This window comes from Merops nubicus, unplaced genomic scaffold, assembly GCF_000691845.1.
Source record: "Merops nubicus isolate BGI_N331 unplaced genomic scaffold, ASM69184v1 scaffold22206, whole genome shotgun sequence".
In the NCBI taxonomy this organism is placed as follows: domain Eukaryota; kingdom Metazoa; phylum Chordata; class Aves; order Coraciiformes; family Meropidae; genus Merops; species Merops nubicus.
The window spans coordinates 25,745-43,482 of record NW_008613230.1 but is presented as its reverse complement, the minus strand read 5'-3'; the positions used below and the strand labels follow the sequence as shown (position 1 = coordinate 43,482).

Genomic DNA, 17,738 nt, shown 5'->3' with positions numbered 1-17,738 from the left:
AAAAAAAAGATGTTCATTTAGAAAGGAATTTGGCGTCTAAGTACAGCTGTGTAAAGCAGTGGAAACTCCTTGTAGCTTAGTGCTTAACCTGACAGAGCAGCCATTAGCCATGCATGACAAGCCACGTAAGTGCATGGTCATTTTGGAAATAAATGTGATTTAATGCAGTATATGCAGTAACATATCCTCAAGCTTTAATTTTCCTTTCGTGTAAAATGCAATCCAACTTTGTATTTAGGTCAAGTGTTACAAGTACTGGCCTGATGACACAGAAGTTTACGGGGACTTCAAAGTGACCTGTGTAGAGATGGAGCCGCTTGCGGAGTACGTCGTCAGGACCTTCACTCTGGGAAGGGTGAGCGCATGTTGACAGGGCTCAGCAAAATACTGTTCCTTGGTAGCAAGCAGTATGGAGGAGGCTGTGCTTGTGTGTGTTACTGTACAGTACCAAATCCTTCCATCTGATTAGCAGCTCCACGGTGTAGGCAGCCTTACCTCGCCGTGGGAGTGTGCATTGCATCAGCACTCCCCAAACACACGCCTCACTGTGGGATTTCAAATTTCCCCAGAAATGTTGACTGCTACCCTCCCCTCTCTGACAGTCATTTCTCTGTAGCCACACTTCTGAGCTGAGTTCAAGTACCAGGTTATGAGTCATGCCTGTCATTCATCTCCATTCACTCTGCCCTGAATGCCAGTGAGTCAATCTCTCTTTAATCAAAGAACAAACTCTCTCGGTGCAATGTATGCCGTACAGTTGTGGTCTCCTGGTAAAGCATTATGCTTGCCTGTAAATGTAGCAGGCCACTGTCTTAATGAGCAAAACATCTGAAAACCTATGCAAATGGTATCTAAGTCTATTTAGCAAAAAAAAAGGTCAAGAGGCAAAACTAGCATACTTAATGGAAAAAGTAAAAACTACAAACTTCACAATGAAACAAAAAACCCGACATCCTTAAGCTTTATACGTTCTTTGCTTTAAATAATCAGTGAAACGATGAAAACTGCATGTAGATTCTATCTGTGTGTGTTATCATTATTTGAGTCAGAGAATATCTAATCTATGAAATACTTTGAATTTCATAACCTTTGTTGTTGTTTTTTTTTTTCCCTTTGCCTTTTACAGAGGGGCTACAATGAAATCCGTGAAGTAAAACAGTTTCATTTCACTGGCTGGCCAGATCATGGAGTTCCTTACAATGCCACTGGCCTGCTTTCCTTTATTCGGAGAGTCAAATTATCTAACCCTCCTAGTGCAGGGCCTATTGTTGTCCATTGCAGGTGTGTATAGAAGAGGTAGATTGATTTTTTCCTATGACTATGTCTGTGATTATTTAACAGTAGTCTCTTGTGAAGCATCCATCGTTTTGAAGTGTTTTGTTTTTGTTGTTCCCTTTTTGAATTGCCTTATTCACAGTGCAGTAGGATTTGGCTGTCTACAGCAATGTTTGGAAATAACTAGATTCTAGTATGCTTTTCCTAAATAGAATAGTAGCCAGATTTTAGTTTTCCTGCAAAAGCTGCACCAGATGAATCATAAGATACTTTGGGCTATCATTTTAGGTATTCCACGACAATTTTGTGACAGCATAAGTGTAGATAGAGGTGCTTTGGTAGCTTGGTGTTGCATATAATGTCTGAACAGATGATTAATTTAAATCAAAGTAAACAAGTAGATCAAGGAAGCTGGAAAGAAGTTAATGTCAACAAATACAGAAGGTCGTTTCTCCTGTGCAAGTTTTGCAAGTTTTGTGTTGTTAGGACACAGTCCTCTGACAAATAGAATTTTCTTTCAGCACTGTCGAATTTCTAATTATATTCTGTAGATAAAGGTACTCAGCCTTTGCAGATTTTTAGAATTCACTGTGCAAAAACTGTCCATAGCTTTATATAAAATTAAAATAAATCAAGAGATATTCTTCTGGATACTGTTGAATGTGCTTGCTAAGCAGCTTAGAGCTTGGCTGGTAAAACATACAACTTGAGTTTCTTCTTGTAATGCATTATGAAAAAATCATCCTTAGACTTATTAAATAAAACCAAGATCTGTCATATTTGGAAAAGCATGAGGTTAATCATCCTCCACATTTCAGTTTAACTAACTTTTTTATTTTAAGTATTGGCCTGGATGATAAAAGGAGGAAACTACTCTTTTTTTTTTTTCCCTCTGTACTTTTGTGGATCAAATCTGATAAGAAAAGGTTGTTTGGAGCAACTAAAACATTTAAAGGACATTATGAAGAGAAGGAGAGAAGATAAAAATTAGGTGGTGCTTGTGGTGAAAGAACTGAGTGACTTTATGAAAATGTGCTCAGCAATGGGTTTATAAAGTTTGTAGGTGTTTTCAAGTGGCTATTCCTAACTGTATTTACTGATTCTTTTTAGTGCTGGTGCTGGACGGACAGGTTGTTATATTGTGATTGACATCATGTTAGATATGGCAGAAAGAGAAGGTGTTGTGGATATCTACAACTGTGTCAAAGCCTTACGGTCCCGTCGCATCAACATGGTACAGACAGAGGTACGGCGCTTTACCGTCAAGGCAACTGATGCTTTCTGAAACCTGCTAGGTCAAAATTTCACTGTTACTCTGAGAAGAGCAGGCAGTGGCCTTCTTGGGGGGGTTATCTTCACTGTGTAGGATTGCTCAGTGCAAACAGCACCCAGAGCCAGGATGGTGCAGCAAACGTGCCAGCTCTTTCAGACCTCACACAGACAAGTGCCTGCTTAACTTGCTAACAAAATTAAAGCAAGGAGAATTTCTTAGGGAAGGCCCTACAGTAGGCCTCTCTGGCATATCTCTTCCCAGTGCTGGTATCAGCAAGTCCCGGAACCCAAACTTGGAATTTCAGCAGGTTGCCACTGGTTTTAAACTTTTCTCCAGTCACTTTATTAATAAATCCACTTACCTATGGAACTTTATCTCCATTTCACTCTCCCTTTTCATCTCTGGTTTTGTTTGCTTTATTAACCTAATTTCCAAGCCTTTTTCCTTTTCCACCCTTTTTGTCTTTCTTCAGCAACTCCACAGAAAAAAAGCATTCCCTTAGTAATGAAGTTATAGCAGCTCCCATTCTGCCACCAGAGTATCACTTAGCTTCCACAGGAACACAGGTTATTGATTTATAATGATGGGTTACCTGAAGTAGTTTGCCACTTCTCTCTCCTGTCTTCAATGTGGACAACTCCTTGAGAAGCTGTTTCACCTATGGCCATGTGCAGATCTCTGCAGTTGGCAGCTAGGCATATCAGTATAATCTGGTGCAGTTTTTATTCCATGCTGCAACCTGTTAAACAAAGAAATGTTTCCAATCAACTGTACCCTTGCTACAGGCCATTAACCTTTGGGAATGGCATAGGGTAGAGTGTGTCAGTGTGACTTCAGATGCTTCAATCGTCCCAGTTTAATCTGCTCCTGCATGTGAATTAACACTCCTGCTGCTATTCCTCTTTTTCTCTCCTTTTTGCCTCCTACCTCCCATCTTCTCTCAGACATTCATACTTACACAGAAAAAAAGAGCTGTAATTGCAAGTTCTTGTGATGGTCAACTAGACAACAGTGATGGCAATAGCTATGTGGGTAAGGCAGCACAGGTCGTAAAGCCAGAAGGACATGAGCTCTTGTTACAGGCACACGTTAAAGTTTGTGCTGCTAATAACCTCACTGGTATCCCCAATAGCTAAGTGAGGCTGGCACTGTTCTTACACTTCGCTGTATAGCCATGACTTATGTCTATTACTCTCAGGGTATAAAAATTCTCTCATTGTGTAAAAGTTCACATGAGGCTTGATTGAAATAGTAATGCAGTTGTCTAGGACTTGAAATCTCAAGGCAGTCAGGAAAAAAAAAAAAGACCAAAACAGAAAGAAATGCTGTTCCTGTTAGGACACACTTGAATTTATTGCAGGCCTAGAGCCAGCTATCAGACAATTGGTGTACTGCCTTGCACACACATAGGGAGAATGCAGCCTGCCAAATAACCACGCTACCCATGCTTGAAGTAATTTATGCTTTCTGCTAGTATTGTAAGACTGAAAGCTATTTTTATTTTTAAATTAAATTAGTAAAGCAAACAAGTCACTGCCATATATGCAGAAACCCAAAAACACCACAAAAAAAACCTGAAAACCTTCTGTTAAATAAATTGTTATGCCTGTTCTGCTACGTTTTACTGAATTTAAATTGGTTCTGAAGAAAACATCCTTGTCAACTGCATCCCAGTTAGGACAAGATTGCATTTGTACTAAAGCTTTATGTAATGGACTGATGGGCACTACCTTGAATAAATTTTACAGTGTGCAGGAGATCTGTTTATCCTAAAAGAAGGAAAGATCTGTTGTTTTTAAATAGCTATAATTTTGGTTTCTTTGCTTAATTTGGTAGGAGCAGTACATCTTTATTCATGATGCCATTCTAGAAGCTTGCCTGTGTGGAGAAACTGCTATTCCTGTCTGCGAATTCAAAGCTGCTTATTTTGATATGATTAGAATAGACTCTCAGACAAACTCTTCACATCTCAAAGATGAGTTTCAGGTATTCACAGTTCCCACTAACTTTTGATGTGACAATTTTTTTGCCTCTAGATACATTTGATTTATTTTAAGAGAAATGATTTTCATATCATGTTTATTGCATTTGGTCCCTTCCTTTTAGTCCACAAAATAAACCCCCATGTTTATGTGCTTTGCAAAGTTGTTTTAAATATGGAATATCCTTCTTTGAATAAAACTGCAGTAAATATCCATCTGGAATAAAAAGCACTGACTAGGAACCACAGAGAGCTTTGGCTTGCGTTCCCATGGCTAAGACATAGCTCTTTAGGGCTCCGAAGGATCCTCCTTGTTTTATTCCTACCGGAGAGAATGGTGTCATGTGGAATCTGTTCAGTGGTACACAGAGTGCCTTTTTCACCTGCAGCTTCACCCCCCCTGAAAAGCCCCAGCACATCCATCAAATGGCTAGGAGCTCTTATTTGCTAATGTCTTCTCGCCAATGCCTCACATGTTCCCATATTGCAACAGTTTAAATTAAAACTTGAGAAATCTCGAGTCCACTGTGTGTTGGTTCAGTGTGCTAAAGCGAGCACCCTCTCTCCCTTAGACCCTGAATTCTGTGACCCCACGCCTGCAAGCGGAGGACTGCAGCATAGCCTGTTTGCCAAGGAACCATGACAAGAACCGCTTCATGGATATGCTGCCACCTGACAGATGTCTGCCTTTCTTAATTACTATTGATGGGGAGAGCAGCAACTACATCAATGCTGCTCTTATGGACGTAAGAGACTATCTTCTTTGTCTGCGTACTGTGCCATGAAAAGCTGTGTAATATGAGAGAGAGCACTTGCTGTTTTGAGAAAGGGTAATTCTTTCTTACTGTAGCACACGGTAAAACAGGCCTAATGAAGAAGGGGAGTGGGCTGAGGGGGAAGTGATAAGAAACACCACTAGCTTGTGTTTATTGTTCAGAAGATTTCTTGTCTTTAGTCTTTTGCATCCGTGAGGGACCCACTGGAAATCTCCCCCCTCTTCAACAGCATTATATAAAGCTTTTGTCTCCAGCCCTCCAAATCTCAGATCTCGTCACGATCTGTTTGTCAGGATGTAAATGCTACCTACCTGAGCATGAGGTTACTATCACTATTTTATAAAAAAGGCTATATATGTTGAGGCAGAAGAGACAGGGGAAGAATGGAAATCTTTTCTTAACATGTTTGGGGATAAGGTTGGGGGTTTTATTGTTCATATTTTGAGTTGCAGCTCTTTAAAGTGGAAGCTTGAGTGACAGAACTATTGTCAGGGGAAAAGGTGAATTAATGGGAAAAATGAAGGTGAACCTGTGTAGGTGTCTGATCAATAAAGCAGTTCATCACATGTGCTGTCAGATATCTCCCTGTGCCTGCCATTAGCATTTCCAAAGTTAGGCCCTTAAAGCCACCTTTACAGTAAAGTAAATAAGTGGCCTTATTTCCAGGAGCATCTCCCCTTCCTCAAAAATAAAGCGCTGTCAGAAACTGCAGGGTCAAGAAGAGATGCTGGAATAAAATGGCAGTAGCAACAGAAAGCATCAGCACTGAATGATGTATTCACACTGGAGTTCTGCCTGAGCTAGTGCAGGAAACGTTTGAACTGCTAACAAAATGCAGTCCCTAATCTCACAGTTAGCTATTGTGCCAGAAAAATAGAGGAGTAACATGTGTGAGACCAATCTATTAGGGAGTCTCCGGGGCTGAATGAAGGAATTAGAGCAGTGAGCAGAATTTTGGTAGCAACCAGAATTGTTTAGAATTACAGTTGAAATTACATTTGGCACCTTGATAAAATTGATGTGGTATGGACCAACCAACACAGCTGCATAGAGGAGTGTGGGCTGGGGAGAAGGGAAGACAACTCAGGCTGAACAGCTGGATGTCAGGAGGACTCTGAGTCTGTAACAGTGTGTGGCAGGTAGGGACAGGAACCAAGCAGTGTATTAGTGGATAAGCAATTGGAGGCAAGTAAGGAAAGACAGAAATGGTAGTAATAAAAGGAAAAAAAGCAGCAGAAAAAAAAAAAAAGTAATATATTACAATGAAAGCATATAACAAGTCTATGAGTACAGGATTCAAACTTTGGGTAATAAGAGCTTTTCTTTGCCCTTTCTTTTCTTTATTTTTTTTAAGACTGATTTATTCAGAGAGGTAAACCCCACTGCTGGGCAAGAAAAGGAGATTTTCAATAACAGAAAGGAAGTGGAAACTTCTCCCTTTCCACAATGTATTTGTCCCTGTGTTCCCACAAGAATGTGTCTGCTTTCCAGTGTGACAGCAGATCTCCTGCCTGTTCTTTCTGAAAACATGATCATCTCAGGCTCAGTACGTTCTCTTATCTCAAGAAGGACCAAAAATTAAGGGGAAGGAGGATTAGAAAAACATTGGCTTTTACATGTTTTATTTCTTAAAAATACAAAGGAAGAATCAATATTAGTTGTTCCTCTTTTGCTCCCTGGGCAGATCTAATAACTAGGACACAAGCTGCTACTACCCCAATAGGCTTCCTGCATTAGAAAAAGATAGCAAACAGAGATAAAAAAAATTGTGAGCCTCCTCCTTATTCTTTTGTCAAATAAGTATCAATGCTAAAGACATTAATTTATCATCTTAACAATTTACAGCAAGTAGAAGGGTGAAAAGAGTTGTATTTTTTCCTTCTGGGCCTCACACTGTGCTCTTTGTATGTTAATATATTGCACGTGAAGGTCCCTCATATTAACCTTCAAACAAGCAAGCTTCCATACTACATACTACATACAGTGGTTTAGCTGCCCTACCAGGTCATTCTTCTAGGTAAATTTACTTTACTTATTTCAGTGAAAAAACAGCCACATTGCTGTTGGTACCAGCATGGGTGCTGAACACAGGGACCTCGGTGTTGCATTCAGCAGTCTCAGCACTTCATATTCAAACGGGTGATTTACAATCCCGTCCACCTACAAGAATATTCACTATCTCACTGTTTCTCAAATTAACCTGTTGGTGCTTCCCTGCCAGTTCGTATCTGTATTCTTTCACTGCAAAACTCTTTTTTATGAATAGTCTGAAAAAAACTCCTGATCTCTCCTCTTCTGCTTGCTGCTCATAATACATGTGCTGCAGGGAATTAGCCCATCTGCTATTAGTTATATTTCAACTAACTTATTATAAGGCTGGAAATTCCTATTTGCAGGTGTGTATAATGCAGCATACAGAAAATGGAATCTATTGTCATGACAGGAAATAGTATTTTGCTGTTTAACTTCTGCTTTCTCCTGGAAGCAGGACCCAGTAATCCTGAAGGTCAATTCTGGGGGTGACCCAGTGACTGTGACACTAAAACAGAATTCGGGATTGAACTTAGTCCCCAGTTCAGTCACAGAGCTCCTGTGTAAACTGCTTGTGGAAAGGGTGACCTTCTGAGACTCTGCACCACTCTCTGCAACTCAGGTTTCCAGCTCAGTCTCCTGGACAAAGAGCCTGGAGCCCATTCGCCCAAGCCTCAGCTCAGCAGAGCCCTGAAGAGCATCTTCAGTGCCCCATGCATATCTGAAGCGAAACAGGGCTTGGCATGTAACAAAGTAAAAGTCAGACCTGAGCATAGTAACCTCTTTGTTCTTACTGGAGTTGGTAATGTATTTTTAACATCAGCTCTGGTGAAATCTGGTGTCATTGATGTCGCGCCTCTGTTCTATTTATGTTTTTTTCTGTTGCAGTGTTGAAGTGGAAGTCACTAAGAACTTCCTCTACCAGTGCTAATAAAATCATTTGCCTTCACAGAGCTACAGGCAGCCAGCAGCTTTTATTGTCACACAGCATCCTTTACCCAACACTGTGAAAGATTTCTGGAGATTAGTGTATGACTACGGCTGTACTTCCCTTGTGATGTTAAATGAAGTCGACTTGGCACAGGTTAGTCTGGGGCTCGAGTTTTCCATGTACTGTCACATGCTTTAATCACTTTGATCCACTACATAAACAAAATGCAGAGCAGGGCCATGACTTCACAGTTACTCTCTGCTTTACAGCAACTAATTGACACTAGTTGCTCAGGAAGCGTTAGGTGAGATGTCTGCAGTGGAATAAGGCAACATTCAAGTTGTAACTTACCATTTAGTCGTGTCTGGTGTGCTCTGGTGCAGGGCTGCCCGCAGTACTGGCCTGAGGAAGGGATTCTGAGGTACGGTCCCATCCAAGTGGAATGCATGTCGTGTTCGATGGACTGCGACGTCATCAACCGCATTTTCAGGATATGCAATCTAACAAGAGTAAGCATTTTTGTACAATGATGTAACGGAAAAATATGTCATTCTTAATGCTCTCTAAGCTCTTGTGGTTTTTGATTTTGAGTAGTAATGTTATTAAGATGTCACCCAGAAAGGATTCAGTCAAGCATCACTATCTAATACTGATTTCTAATATCTTTCTATAGCTACACATAAAGCAGAGAGAGAAGTACAGTGGATGACTGTTGTTATGTTCTGCCTGAGTAGAAGATACACGAGAAGTTTGTTTGTATCGTTTTCTATTCTGTTTGTTCTATGTACAGTGAAAGAAATAACCCTGTAATGAACATGTAGTGACAGGTATTTAATTCGTAACTTCTGTAAGGTGTCTTCTGTGGTGAATCAGGAACAGGAGCACTGAGGCTGGTTATGCAGCCAGCACCTTCTCAGTGTAAGATGTGAGAACCACAACATGCAAGGAGGATTGTGGCATCCTGCAAAGCAGGATGTGAAAAAAAACTCTGAAAGCTCCTTTGCCTCTGAAGGCTTCTTCACCCTCATGCCTCAACCTACATTTCTCATCATATTCTCAACTTCAGTAGTAGTGCCAGTCTTGCATTCTTGTGAGCTCTTTTACACTTTGCAATCATCCTGTCTGTTTGCTGTCCCGTGGTGTTTTGCACGCTTGCAGCATCTTCTCGAGCTCTGTTTGCCCCTGCAGCATCTTCTCCTTTAGCTCTCACCTCTATAAATCAGTTATGTCTTTACACATGAAGAGTTACAGATCCTTGTGCCACTGTTATATGTACAGTTAACCAACAATCCCTATTTTACTTACCATTACTACTTTGTACCTTTCATCCAATACTGAATTTACATGCCACCAACTGCTACTTTAAGTATACATTTAAATGTCATTAATGTTGAAGAATAGCTGTTAGGAAAACTGATTACCGTGTATATGATTTTTTTTTTTTTTTTTTTTTAAATTTTGGTTACATTTTCATTTTTCAAAGTGCAGAGTACGTTTTTTTTTGTATGGCCAGTATTTTATCCATTCTTTTTTCTTGCTTATATTCAGGGCTAGGAAGAACATTCTCAGCTCTTCATACCTTGTGTAGAAACTACAGGAAGCTAAGGTGTAGGCACACTAGGAAATACTACGCCATAACAGTTTTTTTGTTGTATTTTGAGACTTCCTCCTTTTTTTTTAGTTAATTTCTTTTTTTTCACTTTTCATGTTTCTTTTTTTTTTTTAATCATCTCACATGAATTTTTGCCTTAATGTCTTGCTTCTAAATATCTCTCTGCTCTGTTCCTCCTTTTCTAAAATCCACATCCCTACTCATTTTTGTCTTCTTCAACTCCAAGAAATAGATTATTATTCTTTATTGAGGCCTTTCTTGTGACATTCTAATTCTATTCAAAGCTCTCCCTGTGTAGCATTTAGCACATGGAAGGCTCAGAGATTGGCAGCAAGGCTCTCACGAGTATCATAGTCTGGCAAAAAAGGAAGACTTCAAGGAAAATAGTGATAATTGTGCACCGGTATTACTTGTTGTTTATAATGGGGTCAGTTCATGTATGGGAGCCAAAGGTATGTCTCTTCAATTCTGTAGGTCTAAGAATTTAACAGTGTTTTTTTAATTGATTATTGATATTAAAGATAAAAATCCTTGACCATTTCCTTGACTTAGGAAATTTGTCTTTTGAGAAGAAGTCAGGATAGGTTACATGAATTGATTTATAAACCATGAATTGATAAACTGTGATGTTGTTTTCAATGTAGTTCCCTTGTTTTTCCTTTTTTGATGTCTTCTGGAGTTCAAGTGATACAAATTAGTGGAACCCCTACCATGCAATATATATACATGCTGGAATCTGTGCATAATATAAGTATTTATGTTTCACGTTAGGTTTATGTTTTGGTTTTCTAAACCAAGATGTGAAGGTTCTGCATTGACCTAAAGCTCTTTCATTTCCCTCAGCCACAAGAGGGCTATCTGATGGTGCAGCAATTCCAGTATTTGGGATGGGCTTCTCACAGAGATGTACCAGCTTCCAAGAGATCCTTTTTGAAGTTAATTCTCCAGGTTGAAAAATGGCAAGAGGAATGTGAAGAAGGAGAGGGTCGGACCATCATCCATTGCCTGTGAGTAACTGGGAGAATGTCAAATAGATACTCTTCAAATAAATGCTTATAAATAAGTTCTTATTTTAAACTCAAGCAGTATTCTTACAGCTACATTCCTTTGCACGTGCCTTTGTTTCTCTTACTGAAAAAAAGTGCCACTGGTACTGTAGGTTGGCTTTTCATCAGCTTCCAGACTTGTCTGTGTCAAGTCAAGGTACCATGGGAATGAGTATTTTGGACATGATGTCTATTGTCTCCTTCTGTACATAATAGCATGTTTTCCAGATACAAAATGTGTACAGATCAATTTCTTCTGTACAGCTTCAGTAAGGAAGTATTTGATGCTGAGTGCCAAATGGGTCTTTTGTGTCTTTTTTGCATATTGCGTGTTGCATTTTTTCCAGAAGACCTATGATATTTTAAGGGTTTTAGACTGAAAACTATGAATATTTGAAGTCTGAGAAAAGTTCTATAATACAGTACGTGACCCTAAAACTGTTGTTGGTAAATGACTGCTGCTGCTTATCTGAGCCTGATATTTAAAATGAGAGCTGGCGTGGGGGTTTCAAAAAGGTGGCATCTTTTTCTCTCTAAGCAGAGAATGACCAAGCTCTCTCCTACCTACCAAGCTCTCTCCTACCTTATTTAAATATGAAGTTTGAAACTTAGGAATTGAATTATACAGTCCTCCTTGCTTTTAAAAACAGCTTCTGTTTAAATGTTTGGAATTGGTGGCTCCTTTCTGCTCACCCCTCCTCATTATCCATGCAACCTTCTAGCTAATTTAAACTTAAGAAGAACCTAACTTTTTTTTTTTTTTGAAATGAAGATTAAAATAGTTCAGAAATATCCCCAAGGGTCAACAAGATATTGAAGCAGTGATGCCTTGGCATTACTCTGGCTAGATAATCCTCATACAATAGGATAATTTAAGTGAGTGTCTTTCCAGAACTAAATGGAAAATGTTGTACTTGTTATTGAACTTAGTTTTTTATTTCTAATGCCTGTGTAAATTAAGCTATAGCATAGCTGTGTGGCATGGTGGACTGTGAGGCTAAAATTCAAAAGCAAGGGAGAGGAAGGGCAGAAACAACAAATTTCTCATGCTAAACTCACTGGAGCTGCAAGGAGGTTACTAGAGCCTAGTTTCACTGTCGGACTCGTGAATCACTCATGCTTGAACAGTGAGAGAACGGAAGTGTGTTTTGGATGCTCCCCTACTCAGTAGTGACATTTAACCAGTTCTTTTCTTGGCATGCAGAAATGGTGGTGGCCGGAGTGGGATGTTCTGTGCCATCGGCATTGTGGTTGAGATGGTAAAAAGGCAGAACGTGGTGGACGTTTTCCATGCCGTGAAGACTTTGCGGAACAGTAAGCCCAACATGGTAGAAACTCCGGTAAGCACCAGCCCATTGGAGTTGTTGTAAACAACTGGGGAGCCAGAGGTTCACTTGTTGTGTGAGCTTCATTCTCAGTACTGTGCCCACAAAACAGCAAAGCGGTGTTGGGCCACAAGAAGAAGGGGATGTGGGTTTTGAGTCTTGGGCTCCCCTTGTAGTGTAGACTGAGCAGAGACTGGTCTGATTCCTGGTGAAAGGTTGGAAAATGTTACATGCTGTGGTGGAAATTTCCTGAGAGTACACATGAGTTAGCATCATGGGAGTCCAGGCTAAGTATTTACACTACTTTTCTTGTAGCTGTACTATGCTTTTCCCAGAAAACATTCTGAGTGGACAGAGTGCACTTTCATCTCCCAATATAACGTGGTCTATTTGAAGCAAAGTTGCAGTGTATTGTGCTCACATAAGCTGCCTTGAAATTTTACAAGACCAGGCATTTCTTCTTGATAGGAATAAGCTGTAAAGTCCAGATTAGTAGCTGGAGTTGTGAATATTTTACTTCTTAATAACAACTGCTGCTTTGGAAGCTGTACTGAATAATAGCAATGTTTGACACTCAGATTTGTTGTAGTCAAAATGATACCTCAGAACTTTAAAGTGAAAGGCTTGGATCTAGTATGTTGGCAATGAATATACAGAATCATACAATCATTTAGGCTGTGAAAGCCCCTTAGGATTGTCAAGGCCAACTATTAACCTAAATAATAAACAATATCATCAATAAACTAATATAAATATGAGCCTGAGTGAGCAAACTCACAAGACTAAATATTAGTTTGTACGTTGCCAGAAATCAAAATAACCTTCACCCCTCAGGTCAATCTTTATGTGTACAGTATGAGTGCGTATCCATCCATGTCATCACTTCAGTCACAAAAGCTAAACATTGTGGAAAGACCTTAAAAAAATTCTCCCACGTGGATTTTTTTCCTTCCTGTAGGTAACTGTGAAAGCAGGTTAGACAGTGTTTGGGAGTTTCTGCCATTTGACTCTCACACTGCCAGCAGCCAGTGTCACTTTTCAGCCAGATGGCTGCCTACAGCATAAAAATCAGGGATGCCAATTGAAATTAAAAACATTTTGCAGTTTATGCATAGTGAAAATTGCTTCTGACCTTGTGAACTTGCATATTGAGCAAAATGGCTGTAGCTGCCTCTTCCCATATTGCCCTTTTTCCCAGGTGTCAGTGTTTGCTTGGTATCTAGTAGGTTCTATGACATGATTTGCTTGATTATCGTGCATTACTTCCATCCCTTGCCACCACATAAATTAAGAAGATGGTAAATAAGTTAAGAGAGCATTCTATAGCAGCAGTGAAGCATGGGCTAGGTATTGCTGGTTTTGCCGCAAATACTTTGGAGTTTGCTGCGCCATAGATGTCTGAGACAAAATATATTGAATTGCTGCCTAGATTTTGGTTCACTGCTGTGAAGGAAACAGGTCAGATCACATGGAAAATTACTTGTGTCACTGTAAAGAGAGGCCAAGGTAGATTGTATGTGTTTCTGATAAATGGTCTGTAAACTTATATTTCATCTCAAAATAGTCCTGAATTCCGTGGTCGCTTTAATCTGGAGTTACTGAATGTCTGTGGTTATGTGTTTCTGTTGTCTGGGTTCTTATTCAGAACTCTTGAGCAGCAGCAGCTGTTGAGTCGTTAGCTAGAAAACAAACCAGGAAAACCAGTATATAACACTGTCATGTGCCCTACATTAAGCAACATGATCAGATAACAGAAGTGAGCAGTGCAACAAAGCCTTTAAGATATCCCCACCACTTCCTGCTAATGGATCACGCTGGCTTCCTTTGCAAATAAAAATAAATCACAAAAGTAGATTCGTTTCATTAGCTCACAAAGACAGCAGAGATTGTATTAATTTCCTTGTTTTTTCTTCTTCTTGCCCTCGCCTCTCACCTTCCTCCTTCCTCTCCCCCAGTACCAGCTCTGAACAGCAGCCTTTTTAAGGGGAGATACCAAACATGATGGTATTCTGAACTTTAGCTTCTCTTTTAAATGTGCACCTGATCTCTTGGACGTTGTGTCGACAGGGCTGTACAAATGGGGTGTGGGCCCAGGGCAGCTTTGTGACACAGCTCAGTATTCCCTAGCCATTCTCTGGCTGTCTGAGCAGCAGGCACTGGTTAACTGCTCAGTATCAGCTAACTTAAGTATAAATAGTATATCAGAGTCAAGTCTTTCACTGCAAGAATGCTTTGACTGATAGGAGAACTTTTCATGTTTGATAAAGCAGTGCAAGAAGCTAAAAAAAATCAGAGAAGCAAATCATTGCATTTCACAGTCAAGTTTTTTTTTTCCAGTTCATTGGTTAGGGTGAGTTTTTATATCAGAGCCAGTAATATGCTGGTGTAGTAGGAAAAAAAAAGAAAGTCTGAGTATGTCAGGCTTGAAGTTAAAATTGCATAGTAATTATTAGCAAAGACTATTCTTGTTTGTAGATATTGCTGCTAGTACCTTAGAATCTTAATTTAACTTTTTTTTTTTTTTCACCTTAAAGGAGCAATATCGTTTCTGCTATGATGTTGCACTGGAGTACTTGGAATCCTCTTAGTCGGAATGGATGTGACAAAGTTCACCAAACACGTGAATCTCAATATGCTGTTGTGACAACAGTTCTTGATCCTGTGAAGAAAGATTTTAGGGGAAGAGGGTGGGGTGGGAGGGATTTTAAATTTTAAATGCAAAGTATTTTTCTTATGAAGTTGTGTATCTTAATAAAAGAACTCAATCTGTTTCTATGCTTGTATACAGGATTGACATTTAGTGCCACATAAATACTATTTAATGAAAACCAGAGTCGGAAGAGATCTGCGCAAATTAGGACTTCTCAGTGTTTGTATATGCAGCCGTCTCTCAATTACAGTAGAGAGACCATCTGTTGCATGTATCAATATTCCCTAGACGGTATTATTTTTTTTCTTTTTTTTTTTCCTTTGATACATTGTTGAAGTACAATAGCAGTGCAGATTGATAGTAAGGTTCATTCTTTATATGTTTCAAGTGTTGCATATATATATTATATATAGTAAAAAAAAGAAACCTGGCTTATTTTGTTTTAATGTGCAATGATGGCTGGATCACGTAAAGATCTTTATAAAGAAACTTAAACATAAGCCAAAGACTCAAGTGTAAATATGTCTATATGGAGAAAGCACATGTATTTATTGTTTACTTGCATTCCTTTTTTGATGGCTGAAAAAAGAAGAATCATTTTTCTTGAAGAAAGCTTTTTTTGCTGAAATCAAGTGTAAACAATTTTTGTAGTTTATTTTTTGTATGTTTTAGTGTAAGTAGAAGACATACTTTTTATGCATAGACCAAGAAACATTGGTAGTGGTTTTGTTGTGCACATGCTTGTGATTCAAATCCATGTAAACAACTCAGTTATAGAAGGTCTTTAATTACAGGACCAAAATCAAAACATTTTCCTGAATATGTATAGTTTTTCACAGTTGCATTAGTTACTGATCAAAAAACTGTGTAAGGAAGGGCACACATCAAAATCGCCTGGCCTATGACTTGCACAATATTGGAAGAAATTTTTAAGCACCATTACAATCGTAAGGGAACCAATTGTTTAAAAAAATATTGAAGCACAGGTCAACAGGATAACTGCCACACAAATAGATGGCTCTGCATATGCCCTTCAGGGTAAGACAGTATTTGTTTAGCAAATTGTAAAACTAAGCAATGTTTATTTTGATGTTTACGAACATGTAAGCTTTGCTTCCAAGAAAGCAAAATTTGAATAAACCAATGCCAGATTCTGATTATAGTTGTGGTGTACAAAATATTACTGTGCTTTCGCTTAGCTTGTATCCATTTGTTCACAAGTTTTCCTTTATTTTACCAGCTAAAATCATTCCAGTCTCTTGTTGATCTTTTTTAGAACTGACAGGGAAATGATAAGGTGCTTTTAAATAACCTGTAAAGTAAGAGTGAATTAAACTTTTATTTAAAGATTATTTTATATTTTTTCCTATTTTGATACCCTCTCACTCTACTGTCCTTGTTAAGAAATTATTCTGTCCAGAGGACCGGTCAAGACCAGACCAGACAATCCTTATTTGGATAAGGAAAATCTCAAAAGGAAATTATGTTATTGTTCACTTCAATATTTCAGGTAATATTTGAGAAGACTCCATGTCATCTTTTTGCCCTGGGTTTCTTCTTTTACTTCAGACACATGGAATTATCCATCCAACATTATAATTGGCAGAAAAATATTTAAAGAAATTCTGCTTTTCAGATTTTTTTTTTTTCAGTGCCTCCATCTGTACTGCATAGCTCCTCTTCCTAAAAAAAAGTCTTTTTATTTTTTCACCTATTGTTAGTTCCTACCTAGGAATAGCAAGATAAACAAATCAGGTTTGAAAACGTTCACTGGGTCTGCGTTCTTAATACTCAAAATTGCTTTTTTGTATTGCCACATCAGAAAGAGGACTATAAATGCATGCAACGGAATTCCAATATTCCCAGCTTTCTCTGTGAGGCCATGATATTCAGCTAACTTTGGCAGTCAAAGTGCCGGATGTATCATCTCAAGGTAGCTGTCTGGTCACCACTTTGTGGAAGCAACACACCATCTCCACAGACTGGTGCATCCTGCCTGTTGGACACGTGTCTGCGAGTAAACGAATTGGACTCTGGATGAACCTTCCTCTGTTGTCCATGAAGGCTGTTGAAATTACTCTAGAAGTCTAGATTAATTTTTGACAGATGAGATGAGTAGCTTTTAGGATTGTGGAATGCAAAAGCCACATTCCATACTGAACACAGTGATTTTCATGTTGGTTTGGTTTGATTTGCATTTTTTTTTTTCCTCTCCTGATCAAAAATTTTCAGAGAGCTCATGTGTAAGGGACAGTAGTGTCCATCCTCATCAGTAGTTCATAATCCTTGGTAAGATCTTTGTGTCTAGTTTCCCCTGTAAGCATGACTGGTGCAAATGCCAGTTATGAATGCTGGGTTTCCAGCACACTGTGCCTGCACAGGAGTCCCCTGTGGGACCACCCCCCTCAGCTAGAAGGTATTATAGCTGCCAGTGGTTAATCTGCAGATGGGAACTCTGCCCCTGCTGTCCAAGTACTTTGGGAGCCACATTATTTCTGTGACTGTAGTTGACTATAGTGACCTAATGAGCTTTTGCAATAGGCTATGATTGGAAAACTTGTGGGACGTTCTTCCTTGCAAGGCCAGGAAATAGTATGCAGAGGGAGTATGAGGTGTGAGAAGCAGATCAGAAATACTATTCTCCAGTGACAGAAAATCTTGGGGTTCTCTTAAGCAAAAAGCATAGAATACTGCTTATATATTGTCAGTATAAAATCAGGAAAAGACAGGTTGCTTTCACTGTGGCAGCTCTTTCCACTCTCTTACCTCACCCAGTGACAGAAAATGCCAGCTTTGTCTTCTGGGAGAACCACCTCTGTTCCCCTGGATAGATGCTTC

The 17,738-nt window shown here is 39.2% G+C and overlaps 1 protein-coding gene across 1 annotated transcript in view; it reads left to right on the top strand.

The window, feature by feature from the left end:
* The window catches only part of PTPRK (protein tyrosine phosphatase, receptor type, K), a gene marked incomplete at its 5' end in the record, with an annotated part of 73,489 nt that extends 57,245 nt beyond the window's left edge, over positions 1–16,244 (top strand). Inside the window, 10 exons of the mRNA XM_008941847.1 lie at positions 239–355; positions 1,127–1,281; positions 2,386–2,521; positions 4,385–4,534; positions 5,102–5,275; positions 8,289–8,420; positions 8,651–8,776; positions 10,723–10,886; positions 12,130–12,265; positions 14,785–16,244. Coding sequence (XP_008940095.1) covers positions 239–355; positions 1,127–1,281; positions 2,386–2,521; positions 4,385–4,534; positions 5,102–5,275; positions 8,289–8,420; positions 8,651–8,776; positions 10,723–10,886; positions 12,130–12,265; positions 14,785–14,838 — 1,344 coding nt within the window. The remainder of the gene's footprint in view (positions 1–238; positions 356–1,126; positions 1,282–2,385; positions 2,522–4,384; positions 4,535–5,101; positions 5,276–8,288; positions 8,421–8,650; positions 8,777–10,722; positions 10,887–12,129; positions 12,266–14,784) is intronic.
* Positions 16,245–17,738: the final 1,494 nt, after the last annotated feature.